The 23,881-nt window shown below is 43.0% G+C and overlaps 1 protein-coding gene across 1 annotated transcript; it reads left to right on the top strand.

Annotated features, from left to right (window-relative positions):
• The first annotated feature begins 378 nt into the window (after nt 1-378).
• kcnk6 (potassium channel, subfamily K, member 6) lies at nt 379-23,262 on the top strand. The gene is made up of 3 exons (XM_071898795.2): nt 379-758; nt 10,683-11,075; nt 21,071-23,262. Exons 1-3 carry the CDS (start codon nt 443-445, stop codon nt 21,325-21,327), a joined length of 966 nt encoding a protein of 321 aa, XP_071754896.1. The 5' UTR covers nt 379-442; the 3' UTR covers nt 21,328-23,262.
• The last annotated feature ends 619 nt before the right edge of the window (nt 23,263-23,881 follow it).

The raw sequence follows: 23,881 nt of genomic DNA, 5'->3' as shown, positions 1-23,881 counted from the left end.
AATTTTTGGGCATGAAATAACCCTAAAAGATAAAGATAAATATATATTTGCATAAAATATCAGCTATTGACAAGTTTAAAATATAGATGAATCTATGAATATTATTATAGATCCAACCCTAATAAGAAGTCTGAAACTGAATTTAAGCTTTCAAATAATTGGTTTAAATGTATCCAAGAGCTTTAAATCCTCGATTAGTTTATTGAAGTCATGTACTTTAAGACTTTTCCAGGATCCAGGATGCACTTCCAGCGCTCTGAGCAGAACACACCCTCCCCTGGTTGCTGTGGGAGGAGGATGCGGTGACAAGGAGGGGTTCAACTTCAATTAGGACAGCCCCAAAAAAAAAGTTTGCACGGAGGAAAGGAAAGGGGAAGGAAAGGCGCACAGAGGAAGGCTATGGTGAACTGCTCCACCGATGTTTGTCCACGCGTAAAACAACATGCATTCTGCAAGCAAGTCCTGGCTTCTGCTCACGGGCTTCATACTGTTTTATATCATCTACCTGCTGCTCGGAGCCTTGGTTTTCTCCAGCATCGAGCGGCCGGTGGAGGAGCAGCTGAAAAATGACATCGAAGCCCTGAAGCAGGAGTTTCTGAACCAGAGCTGCGTCAACGCCACGTCCCTCGAACGGTTTCTGGTCAAAGTGTTGACGGCCAACAAGTACGGGGTGTCCATCCTCAAAAACTCCTCCGTCAGCTCCAACTGGGACCTGGCATCGTCCATGTTCTTCGCCAACACTTTGGTCACCACGGTCGGTGAGTTGAAACAAAAAAAAAAAACAAGTTATTGGTGAAGAAATCCTAAAAAAGAAGTCCAGGTTGGCTGCTGTGTGTCCGTGTTGTTTTTACGCAGGAAGTTTGGCTGTGAGACAAAGAACTTTCTCTTGTTTTTTAACCGGCCTTACCAAGAAGACCTAGTGTAATCATTTGCAGATGTCATAGGAAAATGATAAACTGTATATAATATCCTATAGGAGTGTTATAGTGATAGCATAGGGGATAAAAACACCATAAATTGAGCACCACAGACACACTACAAGTCACTATAGGAATATTATGGGAATTTTATAGGACATTTAACACCATGATGTACGATGAAGTTACTAAAACTCACTTTTTAGTACCAGAGACACACTACAAGTCCCCATATGAATATTATAGCAATTCTACAGTGATACTATTGGAGTTTAAAAGCTCCTATTGAGCGCCACAGCCTCGCTATAAGCCCCTATAGTGATATTATAATGACTTTAAGTGCCTTGTTGCAGCTGTTTAGCTTTCACCTTTTAATCAGTGAAGTTCAAAACACAAACACAGATACTGAAAAACAGCCAATAATTAGCCTGGTCTTGTGATACAGTCAAAGAAAGAATCATTCCCATCCAGTTTCCTATACCATCAGTCAAGTTTACACACTTGACTAAATTGGGATGGCTGTTTGTCAAATGATTTGATTATCATACACAGTGACCAGAGGAAATATCCAGTGGACTCGTGACTTCATGGGACTTTTATTGTGGAAATATGTGACAAAGAGGTTGAGAGGGATGAGAAGCAGAGGGAGGAAAAGAAGAGGAAAGAGGTTGATTATAAGTTTGTGACTTTTACCAGAACACAGGGTCTGATCTTTTGTGCGATTTAGGGTGATTTTCATTGAAATCGACCCAGGTCAGCTCCAGAAGGCTTGTCATTAAAATCTGAGTGTCCCTGAACCCCCCCCCCCCACCTCTCCACCCATCTGCACCCTGACCTAGACTCAGGCTCACACTTCGCCCACAACATCTCACCCTTTAATTAGAGGAAGAGCGAGCTGTTTCTGAACCAGAGGTAACTGCTGTGTGGGCAGTTTCTTGCCTTCAGGGCTTGTTTTCTTAAAGCTCGCACAGGCTGAAGGTCACTTCTGCAGCCGGGTGTATAGGAGCATATTCATCTCAGTTCATTTCCAAAATATACATCTGTTTTGGAAGGTTCACTAAAATATAGATTTGATTTGGATCTTTTTTTTTTTAACCCACGGGCTAACCTTCCAAGAGTCCATCATTTTCAAAAACAGCACATACTTAAACACTTACACATGTAAAACATCAACATCAACAACAACGAGAGAGAGAGAGAGAGAGAGAGAGAGAGAGAGAGAGAGAGAGAGAGAGAGAGAGAGAGAGAGAGAGAGAGAGAGAGAGAGAGAGAGAGAGAGAGAGAGAGAGAGAGAGAGAGAGAGAGAGAGAGAGAGAGAGAGAGAGAGAGAGAGAGACAAATGAACATCGCAACGGAAAGTGTAGCAATAATGAAAAGACATGAATTCCAGATTTGTATTGTCCTGTAGATGAATAGATATAGAATAATATAGAGGACTCAAGGACTTAAGTTACTCATACAGTTTATTTATTTTATTTTTTTGTGACAGTAGATGTCACTTCTTCAACAGTGGATATGTCATGTGGCACCTCACATCGTGGGAAAGTTTGCTGATCATACATACTGTGCTCAGCCACATCCTGCTTCACATGTGCACTTACACACATGAACTGCTGGGAGCGGCCCAGTCCAGTGTGTCCTGTCAGTGTGTGTCCTGTCAGTGTGTGTCCTGTCAGTGTGTGTCCTGTCAGTGTGTCCTGTCAGTGTGTGTCCTGTCAGTGTGTCCTGTCAGTGTGTGTCCTGTCAGTGTGTGTCCTGTCAGTGTGTCCTGTCAGTGTGTGTCCTGTCAGTGTGTCCTGTCAGTGTGTCCTGTCAGTGTGTGTCCTGTCAGTGTGTGTCCTGTCAGTGTGTGTCCTGTCAGTGTGTCCTGTCAGTGTGTGTCCTGTCAGTGTGTGTCCTGTCAGAGTGTGTCCTGTCAGTGTGTCCTGTCAGTGTGTGTCCTGTCAGTGTGTGTCCTGTCAGTGTGTGTCCTGTCAGTGTGTGTCCTGTCAGTGTGTCCTGTCAGTGTGTCCTGTCAGTGTGTGTCCTGTCAGTGTGTGTCCTGTCAGTGTGTGTCCTGTCAGTGTGTGTCCTGTCAGTGTGTCCTGTCAGTGTGTGTCCTGTCAGTGTGTCCTGTCAGTGTGTGTCCTGTCAGTGTGTGTCCTGTCAGTGTGTCCTGTCAGTGTGTCCTGTCAGTGTGTGTCCTGTCAGTGTGTCCTGTCAGTGTGTGTCCTGTCAGTGTGTGTCCTGTCAGTGTGTCCTGTCAGTGTGTGTCCTGTCAGTGTGTCCTGTCAGTGTGTGTCCTGTCAGTGTGTCCTGTCAGTGTGTGTCCTGTCAGTGTGTCCTGTCAATGTCTCCTGTCAGTGTGTGGCCTGTCAGTGTGTGTCCTGTCAGTGTGTCCTGTCAGTGTGTCCTGTCAGTGTGTGTCCTCTCAGTGTGTGTCCTGTCAGTGTGTGTCCTGTCAGTGTGTCCTGTCAGTGTGTGTCCTGTCAGTGTGTCCTGTCAGTGTGTGTCCTGTCAGTGTGTGTCCTGTCAGTGTGTCCTGTCAGTGTGTGTCCTGTCAGTGTGTCCTGTCAGTGTGTGTCCTGTCAGTGTGTCCTGTCAGTGTGTCCTGTCAGTGTGTGTCCTGTCAGTGTGTGTCCTGTTAGTGTGTCTTGTCAGTGTGTGTCCTGTCAGTGTGTCCTGTCAATGTCTCCTGTCAGTGTGTGGCCTGTCAGTGTGTGTCCTGTCAGTGTGTCCTGTCAGTGTGTCCTGTCAGTGTGTGTCCTGTCAGTGTGTGTCCTGTCAGTGTGTGTCCTGTCAGTGTGTCCTGTCAGTGTGTGTCCTGTCAGTGTGTCCTGTCATTGTGTCCTGTCAGTGTGTGTCCTGTCAGTGTGTCCTGTCAGTGTGTGTCCTGTCAGTGTGTCCTGTCAATGTCTCCTGTCAGTGTGTGGCCTGTCAGTGTGTGTCCTGTCAGTGTGTCCTGTCAGTGTGTCCTGTCAGTGTGTGTCCTGTCAGTGTGTGTCCTGTCAGTGTGTGTCCTGTCAGTGTGTCCTGTCAGTGTGTGTCCTGTCAGTGTGTCCTGTCAGTGTGTGTCCTGTCAGTGTGTGTCCTGTCAGTGTGTGTCCTGTCAGTGTGTCCTGTCAGTGTGTGTCCTGTCAGTGTGTGTCCTGTCAGTGTGTCCTGTCAGTGTGTCCTGTCAGTGTGTGTCCTGTCAGTGTGTGTCCTGTTAGTGTGTCTTGTCAGTGTGTGTCCTGTCAGTGTGTCCTGTCAGTGTGTCCTGTCAGTGTGTGTCCTGTCAGTGTGTCCTGTCAGTGTGTCCTGTCAGTGTGTGTCCTGTCAGTGTGTGTCCTGTTAGTGTGTCTTGTCAGTGTGTGTCCTGTCAGTGTGTCCTGTCAGTGTGTGTCCTGTCAGTGTGTCCTGTCAGTGTGTGTCCTGTCAGTGTGTCCTGTCAGTGTGTGTCCTGTCAGTGTGTCCTGTCAGTGTGTGTCCTGTCAGTGTGTCCTGTCAATGTCTCCTGTCAGTGTGTGGCCTGTCAGTGTGTGTCCTGTCAGTGTGTCCTGTCAGTGTGTCCTGTCAGTGTGTGTCCTGTCAGTGTGTGTCCTGTCAGTGTGTGTCCTGTCAGTGTGTGTCCTGTCAGTGTGTCCTGTCATTGTGTCCTGTCAGTGTGTGTCCTGTCAGTGTGTCCTGTCAGTGTGTGTCCTGTCAGTGTGTCCTGTCATTGTGTCCTGTCAGTGTGTGTCCTGTCAGTGTGTCCTGTCAGTGTGTGTCCTGTCAGCCACAGACAGAGGTGGAGAGAGGTGCCTTGCTCAGCGGCAGGCAGCTTCATGGCGGGTGTGGAGGGATGGAGGGAGGGAGGGAGGGAGAGAGAGAGAGAGAGGGGGAGGGAGAGAGAGGGAGAGAGAGAGAGAGAGGGGGAGGGAGAGAGAGGGAGAGGTGGAACATGACTCATTCACTTTCTCCACCCAGATGTTCCCAGCTGGTCCGGGGATTCAGACTGATGTCATGACAAAAATGGCTTCTGTGTTTACATTTTCCATCCTATGATCTTAAAGCGACTTGGGTGGGGTGGGAGGGTCATGCATGATGATTGGAGAGTGAAGCTATGTTGACTTTAAAATCTCCACCTGGTAACACCCAGGTGCTGAGGCAGAGCAGTGTGGTCGGGACTGAGATAATTGCTGAACAAAATAATTAATTAATGCGTTGACTTAGCCGCTGCAGTTAGAAAATCAGCGAGCTATTTCCTGGTATGTGGATGTTCAGTATGTGGATGTTCAGTATGTTCAGGATGTTGGTTGGTGCTTGTTTGACTTTACCGTACTGCCTGGTGTACGAGCGCACGCTGGATTTCCATTACGCAGGCTCTCTTGGGGCTCTGGATCATAGCCTCAACAGTACATACCATAATGACGAATGAACAAACGGCCAATGAACACGCAGAGCCCGGCTCTTAATAGAGATGCTCCTAACCACCTAATAAAGTAGTGCCAGGTAAAGAAATAAGAGCCACACTGAAAATCTCTATTAAGCTCCTGACTTGGCTCTCAGACCACAGGCTAAGTTTCCTTTTTTGAAGTAGAAAATTGCCCAACTTCACTGCTGTGTTGCCTCTGCTTGTTCGGCAACGCGCTGGCTAACCAGGCTGCAATCAGGTTTATCGTCATTAACTGAAGCCTCAAGCATTTTAGATGCATATATTGTTATGTAATGTTTATTTTTACTAGGACGCATACAACCAGATTGACAAAGTGCAAACACCATGGTTGAAATCTGGTTGGAGACGGTTGGAGATCAACCCAACAACTCTTTCATTACTAGACAGACTTCGAACCAAAGTGCCATCTATTCTGTTGGTCTTAGCTCTGCTGTCTTTGAGGCCTATAGGTTCAACAAAGAAAGGACAGAGTCTTAACATCTGAGGTTTCCTGCATTCTGCCTTTTAGCTCCAGAATTCGGTGTTTCCCAGAGTGCTGCAGTATTATCTTACAGGCCTGAACATTACACTGTGAAGGTGCTGGAGGCTTTTATGACTCACATAATGCCATGCTATATAGGCAAATTACTACCAACACACACACACACACACACACTACTGCCGCCAACCACTTGCACAGACACTGCGCCATGCAAATTCATACACTAAGCAGAACAGAAGTGACACTTGTGTTCAGGAGAACTCTCTCTCTAGTTCTCTTTCTAGAATACGGCGTCATTTCCTTCCCCTTCCTGTATGTATAGTTGATGTATGGGGTCCAAAGTGTTGGGACCTGTGTGTGTTCTGTCGTGGTGTTTTTAACTCCGGAGCGGCAGGTCGGTGATGTTTTGTTAGAGTGACCGTGAAGCACTTTGGACTGAGCAGCAGGCCAGAGGGGGCGGGGGCGGGGGCGGGGGGTGGGGGGGCTGCGGCTCATGGTGATTCGGCTCTCGTTAAAGGGATACTTGACATTTTGAATTAGTCCCATTTTAATTTGTCAGACACTTGTTACTTGATGAGAAAGTTTCTTCAGTTGTCCTTCGGCGACCCTAGAAATAGCTTGTTTGCATTCCTCATTGAAACCAGTGGGTACAGTCTGCAGGCGCTGTCGCACAGAGAGGGAGGGAAAAAATGGATATAATTAAAAAGCTGTTTCTGCTGGTACTGCCAGCTGTAAGCTGATGAGCTAGCTTGTGGCTAGTAGGGCTGGGTATCGGTACTCGATACCTTTTAAGGTATCGACCGAAATAACCCAGTATCAAGTAGTATCGAAACTTCTCCAGTCAAACGATACCTGCATTCAATACTTTTTGTACACAGATCTAGAAAAAAATGACTATTTGTATGGTTTTGCTCACAGCCAATCACCGCAAGCGTTCAATTTAATGCGACGTGTGATTGGCCCACTGCCGCAGCAGCTACAACCCATACAGTCTGTGGTGGTGAAGTCGAGCGCGGTGTGTGTGACGGAGTTGGCAGTTCAGCATGCCGAGATGCCACCAAAACGTTAAAAAAAAAGGTATCGAATGAAGTACTCTATTGGTATCGGTATCACTTTAAGGGTACTGGTATTGGTACTGGTATCGTAATTTTTTAAACGATACCCAGCCCTAGTGGCTAGTGGTGCTGGTTTGATTTAAGGCGAAATTTTAAAACCGGGACTGAATCAGCAGACCTGATACTATGTGGAAGGCTGTTCCAGAGTCAAGGGGCCGTCGCAAAAGATCGATCGCCTCTTGATTTTAACCTGGACTCTGAACAACCAAAAGGCCGAGGCTGGGGGTCCTAAGAGGCGTCTGAAGACAACAGGGAGTTAACAGTTCACTGCCAGACCTTGCAAAGCCTTGTATCTAATTAATAAGACTAGAAAATTGATTCCAAAAGTCACAGGCGACCAGTGCAGAGAGGCCGATACTGGGGTGATGTCTGGCTGCAGAATTCTGCACAATCTGAATACTAGTTTTAAATCTTTAAATCTCTGCAGAGGTGAAGCGGAAATAAACATCCTACAGAAAATGTTTAACTACTGAGCAGAGTAGAAATATTCTCCTGACGTGTCCGATCTGCGGTTTTTAAATTAGTCTCCAGACAGGGAATTTACTTCAGCTCAAATCTCAGTAAAGCCCATAGCGGCTCCCAAACACTACACAGAGAAACAGAAAGAAAGATGCTGAACCTTTGGGGAAAGCAGAGTAAAGGGCATGGCCGTCCCATTCCTCCTATAGTCGAGCTCTGTGTTGCAGTCATTTTTCTGTTTTTCTTGCGTTTTGTTTTTTTGTTTTTTTGGATGTCATCCTGGGTCAGGCTGCGGTGCACTGCAGCTCGGCCCGTGTGTTTTTGAAGCATGATCTCATTTCCTCGGTCCAAAACAAAAGGGAGGCTGTGCTAATCCGCCCGGCTGTGACTCTGAAGCTCCTCGGCTCTGATGTGGCAGCAGCTTCACTCAGAAACCAGTGAAAAGAGCATTGAGACTGTAGCTGACTGACTGGCCATCAACCACACACACTGACACACAGCGTTGTGGAGACTTGCAGTAGATCTTTTGAATCTTTTCCACTCTGCTAATGCTCTGACTTTTTTGTGGTCTGTATATCAGATAGTTGCAGAGCAGTGGTTTGTTTTGAAGGAGAAACATCCAGCTGACAATATGGGCGACTGTCTGGTAATGATGGTTAATAACCTGCAGGAGAGACTTCCACAGAGAAAGCTTTGTACTCGTCTCAAACGCAACCCTTCCCTTCTCCACAAACAAGCAGTGCCTTTTAAACAGATTATCCAAATCCCTCCTACTGATTACAGCAGCTTCATTACATTGAGCATCTAATGGCGTTAGATTTTATAGCTTATTACGTTGTTGTTTCTAAATGGATTAGACACAGCTGAGATACGCTAATTCACACTCAAAGGAAATGCTTATCTTCCTCAAGTGAGATTATTTATTTAACCTTTTGTTTATCCAGATTAGCTCTGCTGATATCCAGGATCTCTTTAATTCTGGTAAATGATCTCAAAACTAACAGCGTGGCAGTAAATTTTAGGAGGTTACAGCCAATTCCCAAACCCGTGATGTTGAACTTTGGTAGTATCTTGGGTTGTGTATCTTCCTCCATGATAAAACCCCAAAATCAGTGATTCTGTGATCTGTTGCTCCAGTAGAGGAGACTGGAGAATTGTGTTTTTTTTTTCTCTCTCCTTTCACTGCCATTGTATGGAGGAACAGTCTGAAAATCACTTCTAGCACATAAACAAACGCCAACAAAGCAGATTCTGACAATATATAAAAAAAACTAGTCATGCTGCTGAATTGTTTTTAAGTGAATCTCTTTCTTTATGCTTATTAAACCTTTCAGTCTGAACAAGTGTAACACCGGAATCCGGTCGGAGGAAACTTATGCCGACGGAACAAAGAAAATAATAATGTTTACCAATAATTGTAAATGGGCAAAAAAAATGTGCAAGACTTTTTTATATATATTGTCAGAATCTGCTTTGTTCGTGTTTGTTTATGTGCTACAAGTGTGATGTTCAGACTGTTCCTCCATACAACGGCAGTGAATGGAGAGAGAAAAAAACTCTCCAGTCTCCTCTACCGGAGCAGAATCACTGATTTTGGGGTTTTATCATAGAGGAAGATACACAACCCAAGATACTACCAAAGTTCAACGTCACTTTAACTCTTCTTCTGTGTGGGGGAAAAATGATGACCTTGTTTTATTGAATCTGTTGTATTGTAGTCTGATTTTGCAGCATAATCAATAATAACAGATTGGGATGCTTGGTGAAAACAGCCAGTAAAGCTCCTGGTGTGATCCAGACACAACTACCTGAAACCTTTGACGTGTCCCCTAAGAGGCCAGTGGGCCTCCGCTTTAGAGAACCAAAACTCAGAAGCAAAATAAGCAGGAACTTATTTTTCCTGCGATTAGACTGCTTCTTTTTCACATCAGATGGTTTAACATCCTCTGCCTGTACAGAAGCTTTGTGAAGATGAGCGTTTCTGTTTTATTCCGCTCTGTAGAGCGATTGACTCGTTGTCTGGTCTTAACTGATGCTGGTCAATGTGTTTATACAGTATGTTGTGGCAATTTTATGTGTCTTATTGTGCTTTTTCAGTTATGTGTTGTGTTTATTATGTTTTTATAGTGTGTTCTGACTGCAGATCAGATTTCCCTCCCGCCACAGTAAAGATTGAATTGAGGCCAAAGCCAGCAGCAGGTTTCAGTTAGTCGTGTCAGTTGTTTGGTGGATGATGGCTCCCAGTGGGTTTGTGCTTCAACACAGGTTTGATGAATTTCCTTATTTCCGGTGTAAGTACTTGGCTAATGTTGACCATGATCACATAATTCCTTTCACTGGAACATTACTGGCTCAAAGCGGCATCAGACAGCAGCATGGCAGTGTGGTTACAAGTGGAGCGAACCGTCTTACTTCTGTTCACTCCAAGCGGCCAAAACCAGCACCTCTAATGTCCGGCCCAACTCCATGCAAGTCAATGGGACCACAGCTCAACTTCTCACTCAAAATATAAAGTCAATACATTTTCTCGACAGGAGATTATGGTCTCAGTAGTTCATTTTACTTCTTGTAATGTGTGTCCATATGGCAATTTTCAAAATAATTACGTCATTAACGGGATATAACGGTTATAAAACGGGGTAGTTTTCCGAGTGATTGACAGGTCGCCGATCACAGACCAATAGCAGGCCCTTCAGGAACCTGTGGGTGACGTCACACTCACTACGTCCATCTTTTTTTTACAGTCTATGGTTCACTCCGCTCCTGTTCACAAAATATATAATATATAATTTTCTCCCTTGTGCTCCATTTTATTTAGTTATTTCATTCTATCTTTTTTTTTTTTTTTTTAAGTTTGTCTGTTTGCAATTTGACATTTATTTCCAGCATTTATTTCCATTATTTGACATTTTTTCCAGCTGTTTTTATCTTTTTGTCTGATTGTTCTTATGGTTGTTTCTATATTGCTGTTGTATCCCTCTGCTTTTGATTTAATGTGATTAAATTGTAATTCTTTGGGGTTTTCTGTGTTGTTTGTACATCGTTTTTTGCTGTGAAGCATCTTTGAGTACCTTGAACAGCACTGTACAAATAAAATGCATTATCATCATCATTAATTCTTGTGTGGTTTGACAAGTCTGGTTTTAGTCTCTTAACACCTTGAACCTTATATGATCTCTGCTTATAATGCTTTCCTGTACACTGCGGGAAAACATCATAAACAATAAGATGGTAGATTGCTGCTGTCGCTCTCTTATTACTGTTTATATAAAATAATAAATCCCTCCCTCTCCCCCCCCTCCTCCTGTCACCAGGTTACGGCCACACCACTCCTCTGTCCGACACGGGGAAGGCCTTCTCCATCCTGTACGCTGTGATCGGCGTTCCCTTCACCATGCTGGTGCTGACCGCCTGCGTCCAGCGGCTCATGTTCCCTCTGGTCCACGCTCCGGTCGGCCTGTTCCAGCGCTGCGGCCTGGACCCCCGGCCCGCCACCGCACTCCACTTCACCCTGCTGCTGGTCCTGGTGGTGCTGGGCTTCTTCGTGGCGCCGGCGGCCGTGTTCAGCATGGTGGAGGCGTCCTGGTCCTTCCTGGACGCCGTCTACTTCTGCTTCATCTCGCTGTGCACCATCGGACTGGGGGATTATGTGCCGGGTGAGCAGCCCGGACAGAAGCACAGACCGGTTTACAAGATCGTCGTCATGGGTGAGTCCGGCTGTCTGTCTGCATAGTGGGGACGAACAACACACAGTGACAGCAGCACATTTATTTGGGCTAGGGATGTTCATGATTAATCGACAATCGATTAATCACCGTTAAGAATTTGATCGATCAAGCATATATTAACTGATTAATCCACAATGTAGGCTATGTGCTATTTCTCATTTTTTGCTGAAATGAATTACCACCACAAGGGCGCAATTTAACTTTCACCGCTTATACAGAGGAAGAAGAAAGCCAAGCAAGCGGGCGAAAAGTCCAGTGTGAACTGTGGAGCATTACACCCGAAAAGACAACAGTATTCATTGTAAACATTGTAATACAATGTTGAAATACAGCAGGTCTACAAGCACAATGACAGGGAATGCAGGAAGATCCTTTGAATTTTGCTTGGTTGATTAACTTGAGTAGGCCTAAAGACAGGTGGAAAAACACACATTTTCTATGTCAAAAGGTGTTTTTTACATAACGATTAATGGATTAATTGGTCGTTAACGTGACTGGCGGTCGATTAAGGAAATTGATTAAAGTTTGCATCCCTAATTTGGGCCAGTGCATTTGGACACAGTGCGTGTTGGCTCAGATATATTTGACTGAGTGTAAGTACCTGCAGTTTGAAGTGCGTGGGTCTGGCTGGCTGAATCTGGATCACTCTGTATAGATGTTGTCAGATTTGGAGTTTTAGCTATACAAACATTTCTCCGACACAAAGCTTCAGTTTTTATGCTAAGTAACGTTAGACTGAAGCGCAGTGAAAAAAGCCAAGGGGTAAGAGAGGAGGAAGCTAATATTATGAAGCCGAGTGTGAATACTGCTCACTGAAAAAATGCAAGTTAGCAACTTCCAACATCATGATGTCATGGTCATGAATGAATGCAGAAGATAAGGCATTGCCATTTCTATTTTTTATTTATATTTTGACCTTCCTTGTTCCTTGTTTTCTATTCAAGTTCGCCAGTTAGCTAACCAAAGTGGTTCTTTGGCTCCGCCCACTGAGGTTTAATTCAACCAATGACATTATTTCTGCCTCTGAGAAATGTTTGTAGATCTAAAACTCCAATCTGCAGGGTTGTTTAGCCATAACTATGAAACTAGCGGAGATGGAGAATTGATTCCAGCTCCTCAGGGTGTTTACAGGGTCAAGAAATGAGTTTAACCTAAAATGTAAGAGGTAGAAATTATATCTTTGGGTGTAACAGCAAATTGGAGTCTTAAATTCTGCCGCTACACTGAATCCCCGGCCTTCAAATCAAATTAAATGTCAGAGAAAATACTACATTTTATTCAAGCTGAGCAAATCCTATGCATAATTTCTAAGTGCTGACATCCAGCTTTTGCTCCCCTACTTTTCTGTGTCGTCTGCCAGGTCACATTTCTGCTGTAGTCCAAGTCATTTGAAGTCTGGTTTGAATGTCAGACGTCATATCTGTGTAGCCGCTGCGCTGCCTACACACTTCCTCTGTAGAGGCTCAGTCATCTGTGTTTGATAAGAGGGAGTGACTCATCATCCTCCCGGACACGGCAGCACAGCAGCACAGCCTCGGTCGTATCAGCATCCGTGTGCTGAGCAGGCAGCGCGGTCTGCTCAAACAAATGACACCTTTCAGTGGACAATTCAGGGAAGTCGTTTCTGGTTAATGCAGTGAAATTAGTACAGGATATCACTCACACTCTTGAATTTTATTTAAGAAAATGCCAGGATTATAAAATTACTAACTTTCCCTCCCTCTCTCCCTTCCAAGTTATGATTCAGCGTGCACTTAGTTGACAGTATGTTGTTGCACTATAGTGTCAGGATGCCAGAAATGAAAATACATTTGCCCACACAAAACAGTTGCTTATACAAAAATGTTGAATATAGATATTTTGTAATATAGGGAATGGATCGCACAAAAGCTAAAACTGCATTTTTATTTTTTTTTGTCTTGAGGCAGGAAGTGTATTGTTAGTCCCGCCCACCTCTCCCTCAGGTTTTCACACTTCACTCATCTTGATAAGTTGTTGACCTTTAAACAGCATCTAGCCTGAGGCTGAGGTCAGCAGCGTCCGTTCAGTCTCACAGGAGCTGAAGAAACAGACGGACGGATTCTAGGAGTTTGTTAAATGGGGGCAGCAGGTGGACATCACTAACTTGGGGGTCCGAGGACCATAAGCATAAAAACAAGGTTAAGACTTAAAAATGAACTGTAATGCTATATAGTTTTGATTTGTTTTTAATTGATTGTGTATACTCAAGATTCAGAAAATAAGTTTGAATATGCTCAGAAACCAATTATTACCTGCAGGACAGAGTTTCAATCACTGTAAGGACTCATTTGATTTGTTTTGTCCAGTGATTATTTAGGTGAAAAACAGACTCTGGACTGGACTGTCAAATATCTGGAAAAAATGTCAATCTTCTTTTAGTCAAAAAGGAAGCCTTGGTCACCTAAAACAAAACAATCTTACATTTTAAGCAATTTCAATGTGTCATTCAGAATTAAACAGCCAATGACGTACAAGAAAATTTGGGGTGACACCAAGGGCATGAAAACACAGGATCACAGACTGAGAATGTATAATATATCTTATGTATGTATTTATTGTTTCATATTGCAGCTTTATGCAAATTTTTGTCATTATAATATTGACTTTTGTGAATCGTTCCCCAGTTGTAGTTATTCATATGCAACGATGACTGATGTAAAGAAGAGACAAACTACTGTACATGACAGAGGTGTGACCAAGTCAACTTTGCGTCCCAAGTCTCAAGTCAGTCTCAAGTCGGTCTCAAGTCAAGTCTCAAGTCTAAATGTAGAACAGCAAGTCAAGTCAGAACAAATCAAGAGTCCAGTATCAATTTAATATCTTAAAGAAAACTAAATATCTCGGACTTTTCAATGCAATATGGTTTTAATAGGATAAAAACTTGGTAAGAGCATCATGAGTTTGATTTCTATAATCAGTTTCAACTTCAATAAATTCAATCATTCCATACAAATTCAGAAAACAGAATTTAAATTCAGTCGTCCGCTGGAACAAATCTCATCACTTTCAATCTAAGTCATTTACACAAACACAAGATCTCAAGTCAAGACTTTAGAAACCTTTTCAAGTCATCAAAGTACAAGTCAGAGTCGAGTCCCAAGTCACCAGAACCCAAATCAGGTCAAGTCTCAAGTCTTCTCTTCCTGCATCAAGTCAGGTCTCAAGTAATTAAAATTATGACTGGAGTCCCCTCCTCTGGTACATGTGGGTGTCTGTCTTAGATCAAAATAAGCCAAAGGGAATCACACTACACATGGATATCTTGGCTTGTTTTGTATGATGTCACACAGTGTGCGACCTGCAGGATCATACAGCTCACACACCAACACCACTGATGAATTTCTCACCTCTTTTCTCCACCAACTCCTCTTCTTCCTTCTCATTTCCTCTTTTTTTTTTTTTGGAGAAGAGAACAAGAGGAGGCAATTTCTGTGAGAATATTTATTTATTTGTTGATAGTGAAGACACACAGGATGGAGCATGAGAAGGATTATTGGCTGAGGCAGAATATAGCAGTAAGAAGTATATAATTATGTTATTATGTAAATGGGTTATCGTAGAGGACCGAGAGTTGTTTTTAAAATGTTTGTTGATACAGGGAAGACCGACTGGCGCTTTTTCAGCAACACCAGAGACTTGAAGTTTTAGGCAAAAAAGAAAAACTGCAAAACATCTCCATCTTACCATCATCATGAACGTCATTTAGTCTATTATTGAGTCCTAAAACGTGTTAAATGTCAGTTTTCAAGCTATTTTCGTGGCCTCATTCAAATGAATGGGAAGTGAAAATCTGGACACTGCAAACTCGTCCAGCTGCGTCCGATCTTGGTGAGTAGATTATATTCTGGTTTTCATGGTGGTCAAGCGCCGAATAACCCCCAAAGTTAAGTGGAATATTGCTTTAAGATGGACGTTTTTTTGCAGTGAACCGATGTGAAAATATCCACACACATGCATTTCTGCACCCAGAGAATAACACGTAAAAAGTATTAAAACTCTTATTTCCAGGATGATTTGTCTGTTGTACAGTAGGGAGCAATATTCATTCATTCACACCTGTGATGTGAGAAGCAGCACTTGTCTCTTCCTCTCTCTTCCTCTCTCTTCTTCTCTCTTCTTGTCTCTTCTTCTCTCTTCCTCTCTCTTCTTCTCTCTTCTTGTCTCTTCTTCTCTCTTCCTCTCTCTTCTTGTCTCTTCTTCTCTCTTCTTCTCTCTTCCTCTCTCTTCTTCTCTCTTCTTCTCTCTTCCTCTCTCAGCAGCAATAAGCAGCTTGAGTCAGAGGTTGAGGTGCGACCTCATCTACCAAACCGCTCTCTTGACTTCATCTGAAATGTGGCAGTTGGGAAATTTAAGCTTTTTTCCTCCGCTGCGCTCATTGTGAGTTAATCCGACTTTACAAAGAATTTGATGAAAAAAAGAAATGGAAATGATATCGGAAGCGTTGGGGCTCGGATAATGATAGAAATTGTTTTTTGATTTGGCATAAAAAAAAAACCTGGAGAAAGTCAATATAACCCGCTGGTTTTAATATCAGGATCAGTTGCATATGAATCACAACTTGGTTTGGATTTTGAAAGAAAACAGCGCTTGCACATCAGAAGTTTTGCATGATATTTATTACATTGCTGTTTGTACGCTGCACTGCACACAGTAGAAGTTGATCATCGCATACCGATTATGGCAGAACGACATCTTGTGAGGCGTCTCTGCCCCATGATTCATGGTGTTAATTCACACACTCGCCCTTTATGAGACATGAGATGTGAGCACAACCAGGCGGCACCGCCGAGCCGCTCGCATGCTAATTGTGAGCGTGATGCCGTACAAAGCCTTGTAATCCATCTCAGTCGCTCTCTGTTCTTGTTCAGACAGAGACGCTCCGTCACGTGGTGGAGGTTTTTATCATAGTCATGCTGTTTGTCCCTTTCTGCGTATGAGCTTACTCTGTAATTGAATTAGGGTTGGAATGACTGTTTTGTCTAAAAGTAGCCTCACTGTTGTTCTGCTCCTCCGTTGTCCTGAAGTCACTGGACTGGACAGAATGGTCTGTTGCTGCACAGTGATTTGACTAGAAACACTGTTTAAAGGAAAAATCCACCCTAAAACTCTTCAACACTGTCAAAAGACTTTGTTGCTTTGGTGTCAGTCCCTCAGAATCAAACGGCGAGGGCTTCTTTCTGGAGCCGCCATTTTGCACCAAGAGACGTTCAACAATCATACAGGGAGAAATCCATCGTAGAAGAGGAGAGAGACCAGTTTCTCCACCCACAGGAGCAGGAGAGAGACCAGAATGCACTGCAGCAGAGAGACAATGTGTTTTGTGTTCTGGGTAAGGGCCATGGCCCAATGTTCATGAACTAGTTGGCTAGCTAGCTATATTTACCTGACCAAACACCCACCTGTGATTAACAGCAACAACTTTACGCCCCTTCTCTGGGGGGTTGTTGAAAGGTATTCTGGGAAATGTAGGAAATCACTAACTGCAGTAGAAGCAGACGAGGCAGGTTGAGGGAAAGTGGGTTCACCAAAAAAGTTAATTACAACACTTCATCACAAGATAACTCCTGGAATGTATTGAACATCACAGATTGACTGGATTTTTCCAACAGGGAAACAGTAGGTCTCTTTATAGAAGCAGTATATGAAAGAAAGTAGTAAATGAGTGGTATATTTAAGCAATATCACACGAGAGGGAGTGCTGTTGTACTGTATATCAGCACAGCCTCGAGTGTGATATTGCTTTTATACAACAGTTGTATAAACAAAGCTATTCATCAAGTAATGGTAATTTGAGACAACAGATTATTTTTGTCTTTCATTCGTCGCCGCCAACAAAAACAGTTCCCTCTGGACTCCACTACCAAGTGTTGCCAAGCAACCGTAAACCCGACTGCAGGCTAGCTGCTACTTTGAAGTTTGCACAGACAAATTCAGCTTACTTTCTTCCCAATCGTCCTTCCTCTGACAACCGTTCATAATTAAGGTCAAATGTGTCAAATCGGATGTTCATATCAAATGTATGAGTTGTATTGGGAATATCTGGTAAGCATTTATTTGTTGCACAACACTGTATTGTAGTGCTAACCAGCTGGTTAGCTAGCAGCTACTCAGCTAACAGCAAATTACATTGTTGTGATCCGCTTTTTATTTCTGCTCACAAGAAGCTCCAGGCAGAGCTTTCTCCACACAAACAAACACTATGTGTGAACGCAGCCTGATCAAGGTTACATTAGGACACCTGTGAAGCGGAGTGATACATACAGTAAAACGTCCCAGTGCTGTTATACTGTATATCAGCACTCATGGAATGCCTCTTGTCCAATCAAATTACTCGACCGGAACTAACTGTTGTATAAAAAAATTAGAACAATATAGAAAATTGATTATGGAAGTTTAGGGAAATTTAAATGGGTCTTTTTTCCTGTACAGTATGCCCTTGGTCTCTGTTGGAACTAGACTGATCGCTCTGATAGGAAGCAAATGAAATCAGTGATAGGGGGAAAAGATCTGTATATATGAGTCAGAATAGTATAAACAGAGATGTAACTATACACCCAGAACAGAGCATCAACACATTTCTAACCAGTATAATATTTAGCATCCTTCTTCTAAACTACAATATCTGCTTCAGTACCATCTGGGCGCTAATATACTCTTTTTTTCCCCCCCATTGACTTTAAATAGAAGTGCTGCTGCTGGGGTTTTGAGGTCAGGAGGCCCAGGCGGACGGGTTGGGACTCGCCCGGTGTTTTCCTCCCCGGTCCCTCTGGGTTTAATCTCTCAGCCTCGGTCTGGAAGGAGGCCCAGCAGGTTCGCTGCGGCTCGTTTCCTCGTCCCTGAGACTTTGTGTTATATAATGATGATGTGGGTCAGGTCCGGTCAGATTAACCTGAACCAGGTCCCCCCCCCCCCCAGGTCCTGAGGAGGATTAGTGACCGACTCCTGGATGTGGCTTGTTATTCTCACAGCCTGATGATGTGACGTTCCTGAAAAACGGTGTGTTGTTTTTCTCCAGCCAAAGTGCTGTGGGCTAAAGCAATATGTAAGTGCTTTCACATGAACACTATATAAAGTGGTAAATAAAAGTGTTGGTGAACTATGACCTCCAGTTGGTTAAGCATCACAACCATCAATATAGACAAAAATCGATTGTATTTTCAAAAAAACGGTATATGTCCTTAATTTATGTCCGTCCTTTTCTTATTCTGCCAATTTATAGTTTCAAAGCTTTCGTTAGCTATGTTCCATCAGAAATTGGCTGGATTTTGCCAGCTTTGTTTCTTTATTTTGGTTTTGAAATGGGTCTCATAGGAGAATAATAATCATTTAAAGTTAGATTTAGATAAGGCAGAGAAACTTTTAACAAAACCAAATGCAGGCTTCATGGATTCTCTCGCTCTGTGGAAGTTGATTTTTCATACCGGACAAAGAATGAATGGCAGCAAATGTCTTCTTCTGAAGGGAGGAAAACGAGCGCTGATATCTGAAACTATGCTGATTGTGTTCATACAAACCAGGGATAATAGAAAGGAGAGGGGTAAAATAGACTATTGGCACAAACTGAAAAAACACAGCAGTATTGTACTTTGAATTCTATTCCAGGTAGCATTAAATAGACTTAAATTTGGCTTCCTGAAACCTGCAGATAGACGGATACAGGATACCAAACCTGCTTGGTATTCCAATGGAAAACCAAACTGAACCATACCTACATTGGCTCCAGTGTGGGAACAACACAGTAAAGAAAAACAGTAAAGCTAGGGAGCTGAGGCCTCTGTAATCCTACACTGTTTTGTTGAAGAGGTGGCCTACTTTGCAGCATTGTCCCGGACCTGAACTCCGCGTTTATGTGGGACAGACAAAGTAGCACATACATGTGACATGTAGCCTAAACCTCCCGGCTTCTCTTTTAAGGACAGCGGACAAAAGAATCAGGGCGTAAACAACCGAGAGATGCGGAGCCGACTTTTTGTTTTGACCGCTTCTGCCGACTTAAATGCATTTTTGTCCCTCTTTCTTTTGAAATGGTTTGACTTCATAACATTGTACATACTGTAGTTCCCCTTTGTCCTATCCAGTTTGCATTACAGCTTGACATTTATTCTCTGGCTTAACTGGCCAGATCTCGGCTTTGTGTGTTTTTAACCGGTCAGGAGTTTCAAGTTTCAAGTTTATTTGCCATTTACATAAAAACGCATTGGAATTCTTGATCACGAGCCTCGCGTCATTCAGCAAAACAACACATGAGAACACATGAGAAACATGGTAGAAAAAGGACAAAGACACATAAGAAACAAAATAAAGGCATGATAAGACATAAAACATAATTATGCAGCGGTGCATGCATTGTCGGCAAAGTGTGATAGTTGTGCAGACTGTGTTATTTGGAGTCCAGGACCCATTTTAGTCAGGAATTTGACATTAAACACATAGCAGGTCCATAATCCTCTGTACACGTTGTGTCTGTGTTAACTAGCACTGTAAATAAATAGCTGGATGAACTGTGAACTCCAGTCGGTGATCACCAAAAGGCAAACAGCCACTGATATAAACAAACTAAACTAGTTTCAGAATACTATTAATTCACATTTTATTTTGTTAAAAGAGTTTGATACCATTCACTGTACTGTATACAATGCATTTATGTCACAAAGATTTACATTGCCTTGAAAAACCAGCTCAACTATTTCAGAAGTAAAAAAGGTCAGTTGATGACCCAGAAACTCTAGTGTTGATTCCCACAGGCCCCAGCGGCCACCAGTATAAATACAAAAGCCAATCCAGGTTGCAGAATTCATCATATCATATTCATATATCATATTGTTGCACCACTCTGATGCAGATCTAAATTAGCACTGATGTATCTGATCCACTGGACGACTCCAACAGTCATGTAACCTGATGACTTTCTGTTAGTTTGGGATTACTTTGCCTCCAAAAGCCATAGATAGAGTGTTTTGTTTATTCCAGTTTGTTCCAGTTTACACACTGTAGCTTGAAATTTGGCGATTGTTAATAATGTTATGTACAAGCAGTATCAACCAGTATTTTAATTCCAAACTAGTGACTGTATTTCCTCGATCTGAATTGGGAGTGGCGACAGACTAGAGGTTAGAGACCGGAAGGTTGCTGGTTGAAATCCCCGGACCGGCTGGGAAGATGTGGATGAGGAAAGTGAAGGCAGGAAGGAAAGACTTCCCTCGATGAATAAAGGTTTAAAAAAAAAAAACATCCTTTCACCTTCAAACATCCAAACAAATAATTGCCTGTTTTTTCAAAAGTATCTTGTCTGACTAATGTGTTTTTACAGTAATTCTTATTGATTAGACCATTCTTTTTATCTGATTACTGTGATCCTACTTCCCAACCCACGAGTTTTATTTTATTCTAAAAACGGATACTAAGCACTTCTTGACTCAATCTGCACAGGAGTCATTTATTACACAGGACTTAATGCTCAACAGACACTTTAATAGTTTTATATTTTTATCTTCATTCTTCTATGGTTTTATATTTATTTATATTGCCTTATATCTTTCCTGTAATATTTTTTCATTACCTTATTACCTTTCCTGTACTGCCTTGGCATTGTTCTGCCGAATTTGCTGCTGTGACACCCGAAATTCCCCAAGGGGATCAATAAAGTGCAAACTTATCTTATCTGAAAATGAGTTATGCACCATTTAGATAAAGCCCATACCTGAAACTTACATTTGATTGCACAAAATCAAATCTATTATTTTTTACTTTTTGAAAAATAGCAGATAACTTACACTCAGTGGTTGATCAAATTATGACTTCTACAGACGTGATCCTCTTTATTTTAGAGATAGTGAAAGGTGAACTTCAGGTAATGACTTTCTATTGTAAAGTCTAGTGTTGTGGAAATGATCTCTTGTGACCCCTGGATTTCTGATTTCTGATTTCTGAGCTTTCTGTATTCCCCGCTCCAGTCTACCTGTTTGTGGGTCTGATGACGATGTACCTCCTGCTGCGCACCTTCCACAAGATGGCCGACCTGCACGGCCTGACCAGCTTCCTGCAGCTGCCGCGCTGCGAGGAGGCGGAGCCGGAGGAGGACCGGGAGCCCATCGTGGAGGACGGGCCCGAAGACCAGACCCCCTCCTCCCCCTACCTGACGGACAAAGCCGCCTCCAAGCCCCTGGATCCTGGATCTCAGCCCTCGTACAACACCATCAACAAGGGCTGAGCTGTGGCGGAGGAGAGAGAAGCTCTACCTCTGTTCTGGTGATAAAATACTGAGCCTGCTGGGCTGAATCTGAAGTCTCATCTTAAAGAGGCGCTAAACCCCAAACCCAAATCTGAGTAAAGCCTGACGTCTAATGGTAAAAAGCATGCTAGTGAAATCGCCATCTGCTATTGGCTGATCCGTGGTGCCAGGTGATGTCACCACCTGTTGTACTCTATAGAAGGTGACATCACCTGGCACCAAAGATCAGCCAATAGCAGATGGCCATTTCAGTAGCATCAAGGAGATTTTACCATTAGATGCCAGGCTTCACCACAGATTTGGGGTTGGGGATTTGTTACTCTTTAATATTTCCATCCTTTCTTCTCATGTTAAAATATGCAGAGGGGGGAAGAGAGCGTACAAACCACAGATGATGGTGGTGAAGATGTTCAAACAGGAGAAAGGGTTTGAGGAATTGAGAAGGGAGTTTTGAGATTCAGCCTTTGGAAAACAAGAACTACACCAGTCTGTTCAAGACCGAAATGAGTTTACTGCCTGTGAGAGGGCTGCAGACTTTTCTGAGCCGCTTGCTGCACACATGACATCGGACCATTCACCTTAACTACGGCAACCCGCCTGGGCCAAAAGGCACAGGTGTACCTTTCCCTACAGAAACACTAGTGCTGCCTGTGTAATCAAGGGTTTGTTCTCCGCTGTGTGTTTACAGCCTCACTGCAGCGCGTGAAGAGAGCAAAAACTGGCAATGCAATATGTTGTTATGACTGTTTCAGACCAAAACCAGACCAAATATGTCTTTACATGTATCGTTTATATTTTGTGCTGTAGGTTAGGCTTGTTAGTTCAGGTCGGAGAGATGGCGTCTGGGCGCTAAAACTGGAACCCGGTGCCAAACACCAAATCAGTCTTGGTCGTTTGTTTGTCGTCCATCTGTGGATGCGGTCACACTTGTCATTTCAACGCGATTTTTGAGTTCTGATTGTAAAAATCAGACGTCATGAGACCACATCACCGTGCACACTTCTCCACTTTTTACACGTTTGGCTGTGTCTTTTTTTAACTTGGGTCCATCGCTCACATGCACATTATGGCCGGATTGCCTCCAAACTATTTACCAGACCATCCAATCGTACTTTTAGCCTTTGGTCTGGCTCACTAGATTAGACTTCTGTCCTGATGTGCCACTTTAACGCCTCCTCACATGCATGGATAATAGCAATCGTATTGAAAAGGCAAGTGTAACTGTTGAACCTGTGGACCAATTCCTCAAGCACAGGTCAAACTTAGCTCTTTGACTTAGGATTTCAGTCAATGGGGAAGTTCACGGGAATGTTTTCCTCATTTTTGTAATTAAGTTTAATCAGAAATGTCCTGTATGTAGCTCTCCTGTCTCTGGTTTAGAGCACAGATGCTACAGATCAGCACTCTGCTATAAGGACTAGGGCCCGCTGCCTGTACGCTGCTGCCCCCTGGTGTCTACTTGTATGTACTGCAACGTCTTACTACGCCTCCGAAACAGAAACTATAGGGTTAAAGGGTTGGAATAGAGGGAATGAAGAAGAAATAATAGAAAATATGGGTCAATAAGATGTGTTTCATGGTGGTGATTGAGGGCATGATGCATCTGAACGGGAAACCAAATGATACTTGTCAATCACAGTCTGTTATGCGTTTGTGTGTCTTATATCTGATGTGAATCCTCAGTGTTATCTGGATTTCTGTCCATCTGAGATCATGAAAGAGACTCTGAAATGCACTTTAACCGTTTCACACCATTTTTGTTTTTTTCTTGTACCATCTGAGCAGCAGGAACACTTGAGCTGTCTGGAGTGTAAACCGGCCAAATGTATCCCGATACTGTAATGTAAGTTATCTGTGTCCGAACACGTCGTGTATTCACATTGAAAATAATAATTAAAAAAAATTTACTTTGTAGTATTTTGTCATTTTTGATCTCACAAGCACGTCATCCCAGTATTTTACTGCTCTCTCGTAGGATTTCTCCAGTTACGCTGTCTTGTTTTTTGTTTTTTTTTATACTGAAGATCCGTCATAAAACTGAATTTGCATGTCTTGTGATTTACAGTTTAATCAAGCAATGTGAATATGTACAAGACAGAGTTTATTGACACAGTAATGGTTTCTCTTGTGATTTTTACAGGCACAGGGCTTTGTTTTTTCCTCCAGACATTTACTAATTGAAGAAAGTGTTTTTCTGAGCATCCGTACTCTCCTGCTTCACAGTCCTACATTTAGACTCTTTCACACCTCGGCTCATTTGAATGTAATAACTCAAACACTGAGTCCACAAAGTCAATTTTTCCAATTTACTGTCAGTGGAGCAGCTCCAGGTTTCGTCTCTTGGTGACATTACAGCCTTCGCTTCTCTGGTTTCTGGCTTTGGAGGAATTTTGTTCTTGTTAATAAATATTGACTCGACTGTCTGTCTGCAATCATAGGAAATTAATTCAGCTTTGAGGTGGATTTTAGCCTCAAACCGAGAAGCTCAAAGCTGCTTTACTTCAGTAATACTGAGATGCTCTGGTGAGCGGCT

Source organism: Centroberyx gerrardi, chromosome 6 (assembly GCF_048128805.1).
Source record: "Centroberyx gerrardi isolate f3 chromosome 6, fCenGer3.hap1.cur.20231027, whole genome shotgun sequence".
NCBI lineage: Eukaryota > Metazoa > Chordata > Actinopteri > Beryciformes > Berycidae > Centroberyx > Centroberyx gerrardi.
Note: the sequence above shows the minus strand (reverse complement) of the source record. Positions and strands in the feature narration are given on the sequence as shown.

What these genes read in the sequence shown, in the direction of transcription:
- kcnk6 (XM_071898795.2), top strand. Translation starts at nt 443, where the DNA reads ATGCATTCTGCAAGCAAGTCCTGGCTTCTGCTCACGGGCTTCATACTG. An exon ending in CACTTTGGTCACCACGGTCG is followed by an intron (nt 759 to 10,682) that starts GTGAGTTGAAAC and finishes TCCTGTCACCAG; the next exon opens with GTTACGGCCACACCACTCCT. An exon ending in TTACAAGATCGTCGTCATGG is followed by an intron (nt 11,076 to 21,070) that starts GTGAGTCCGGCT and finishes TCCCCGCTCCAG; the next exon opens with TCTACCTGTTTGTGGGTCTG.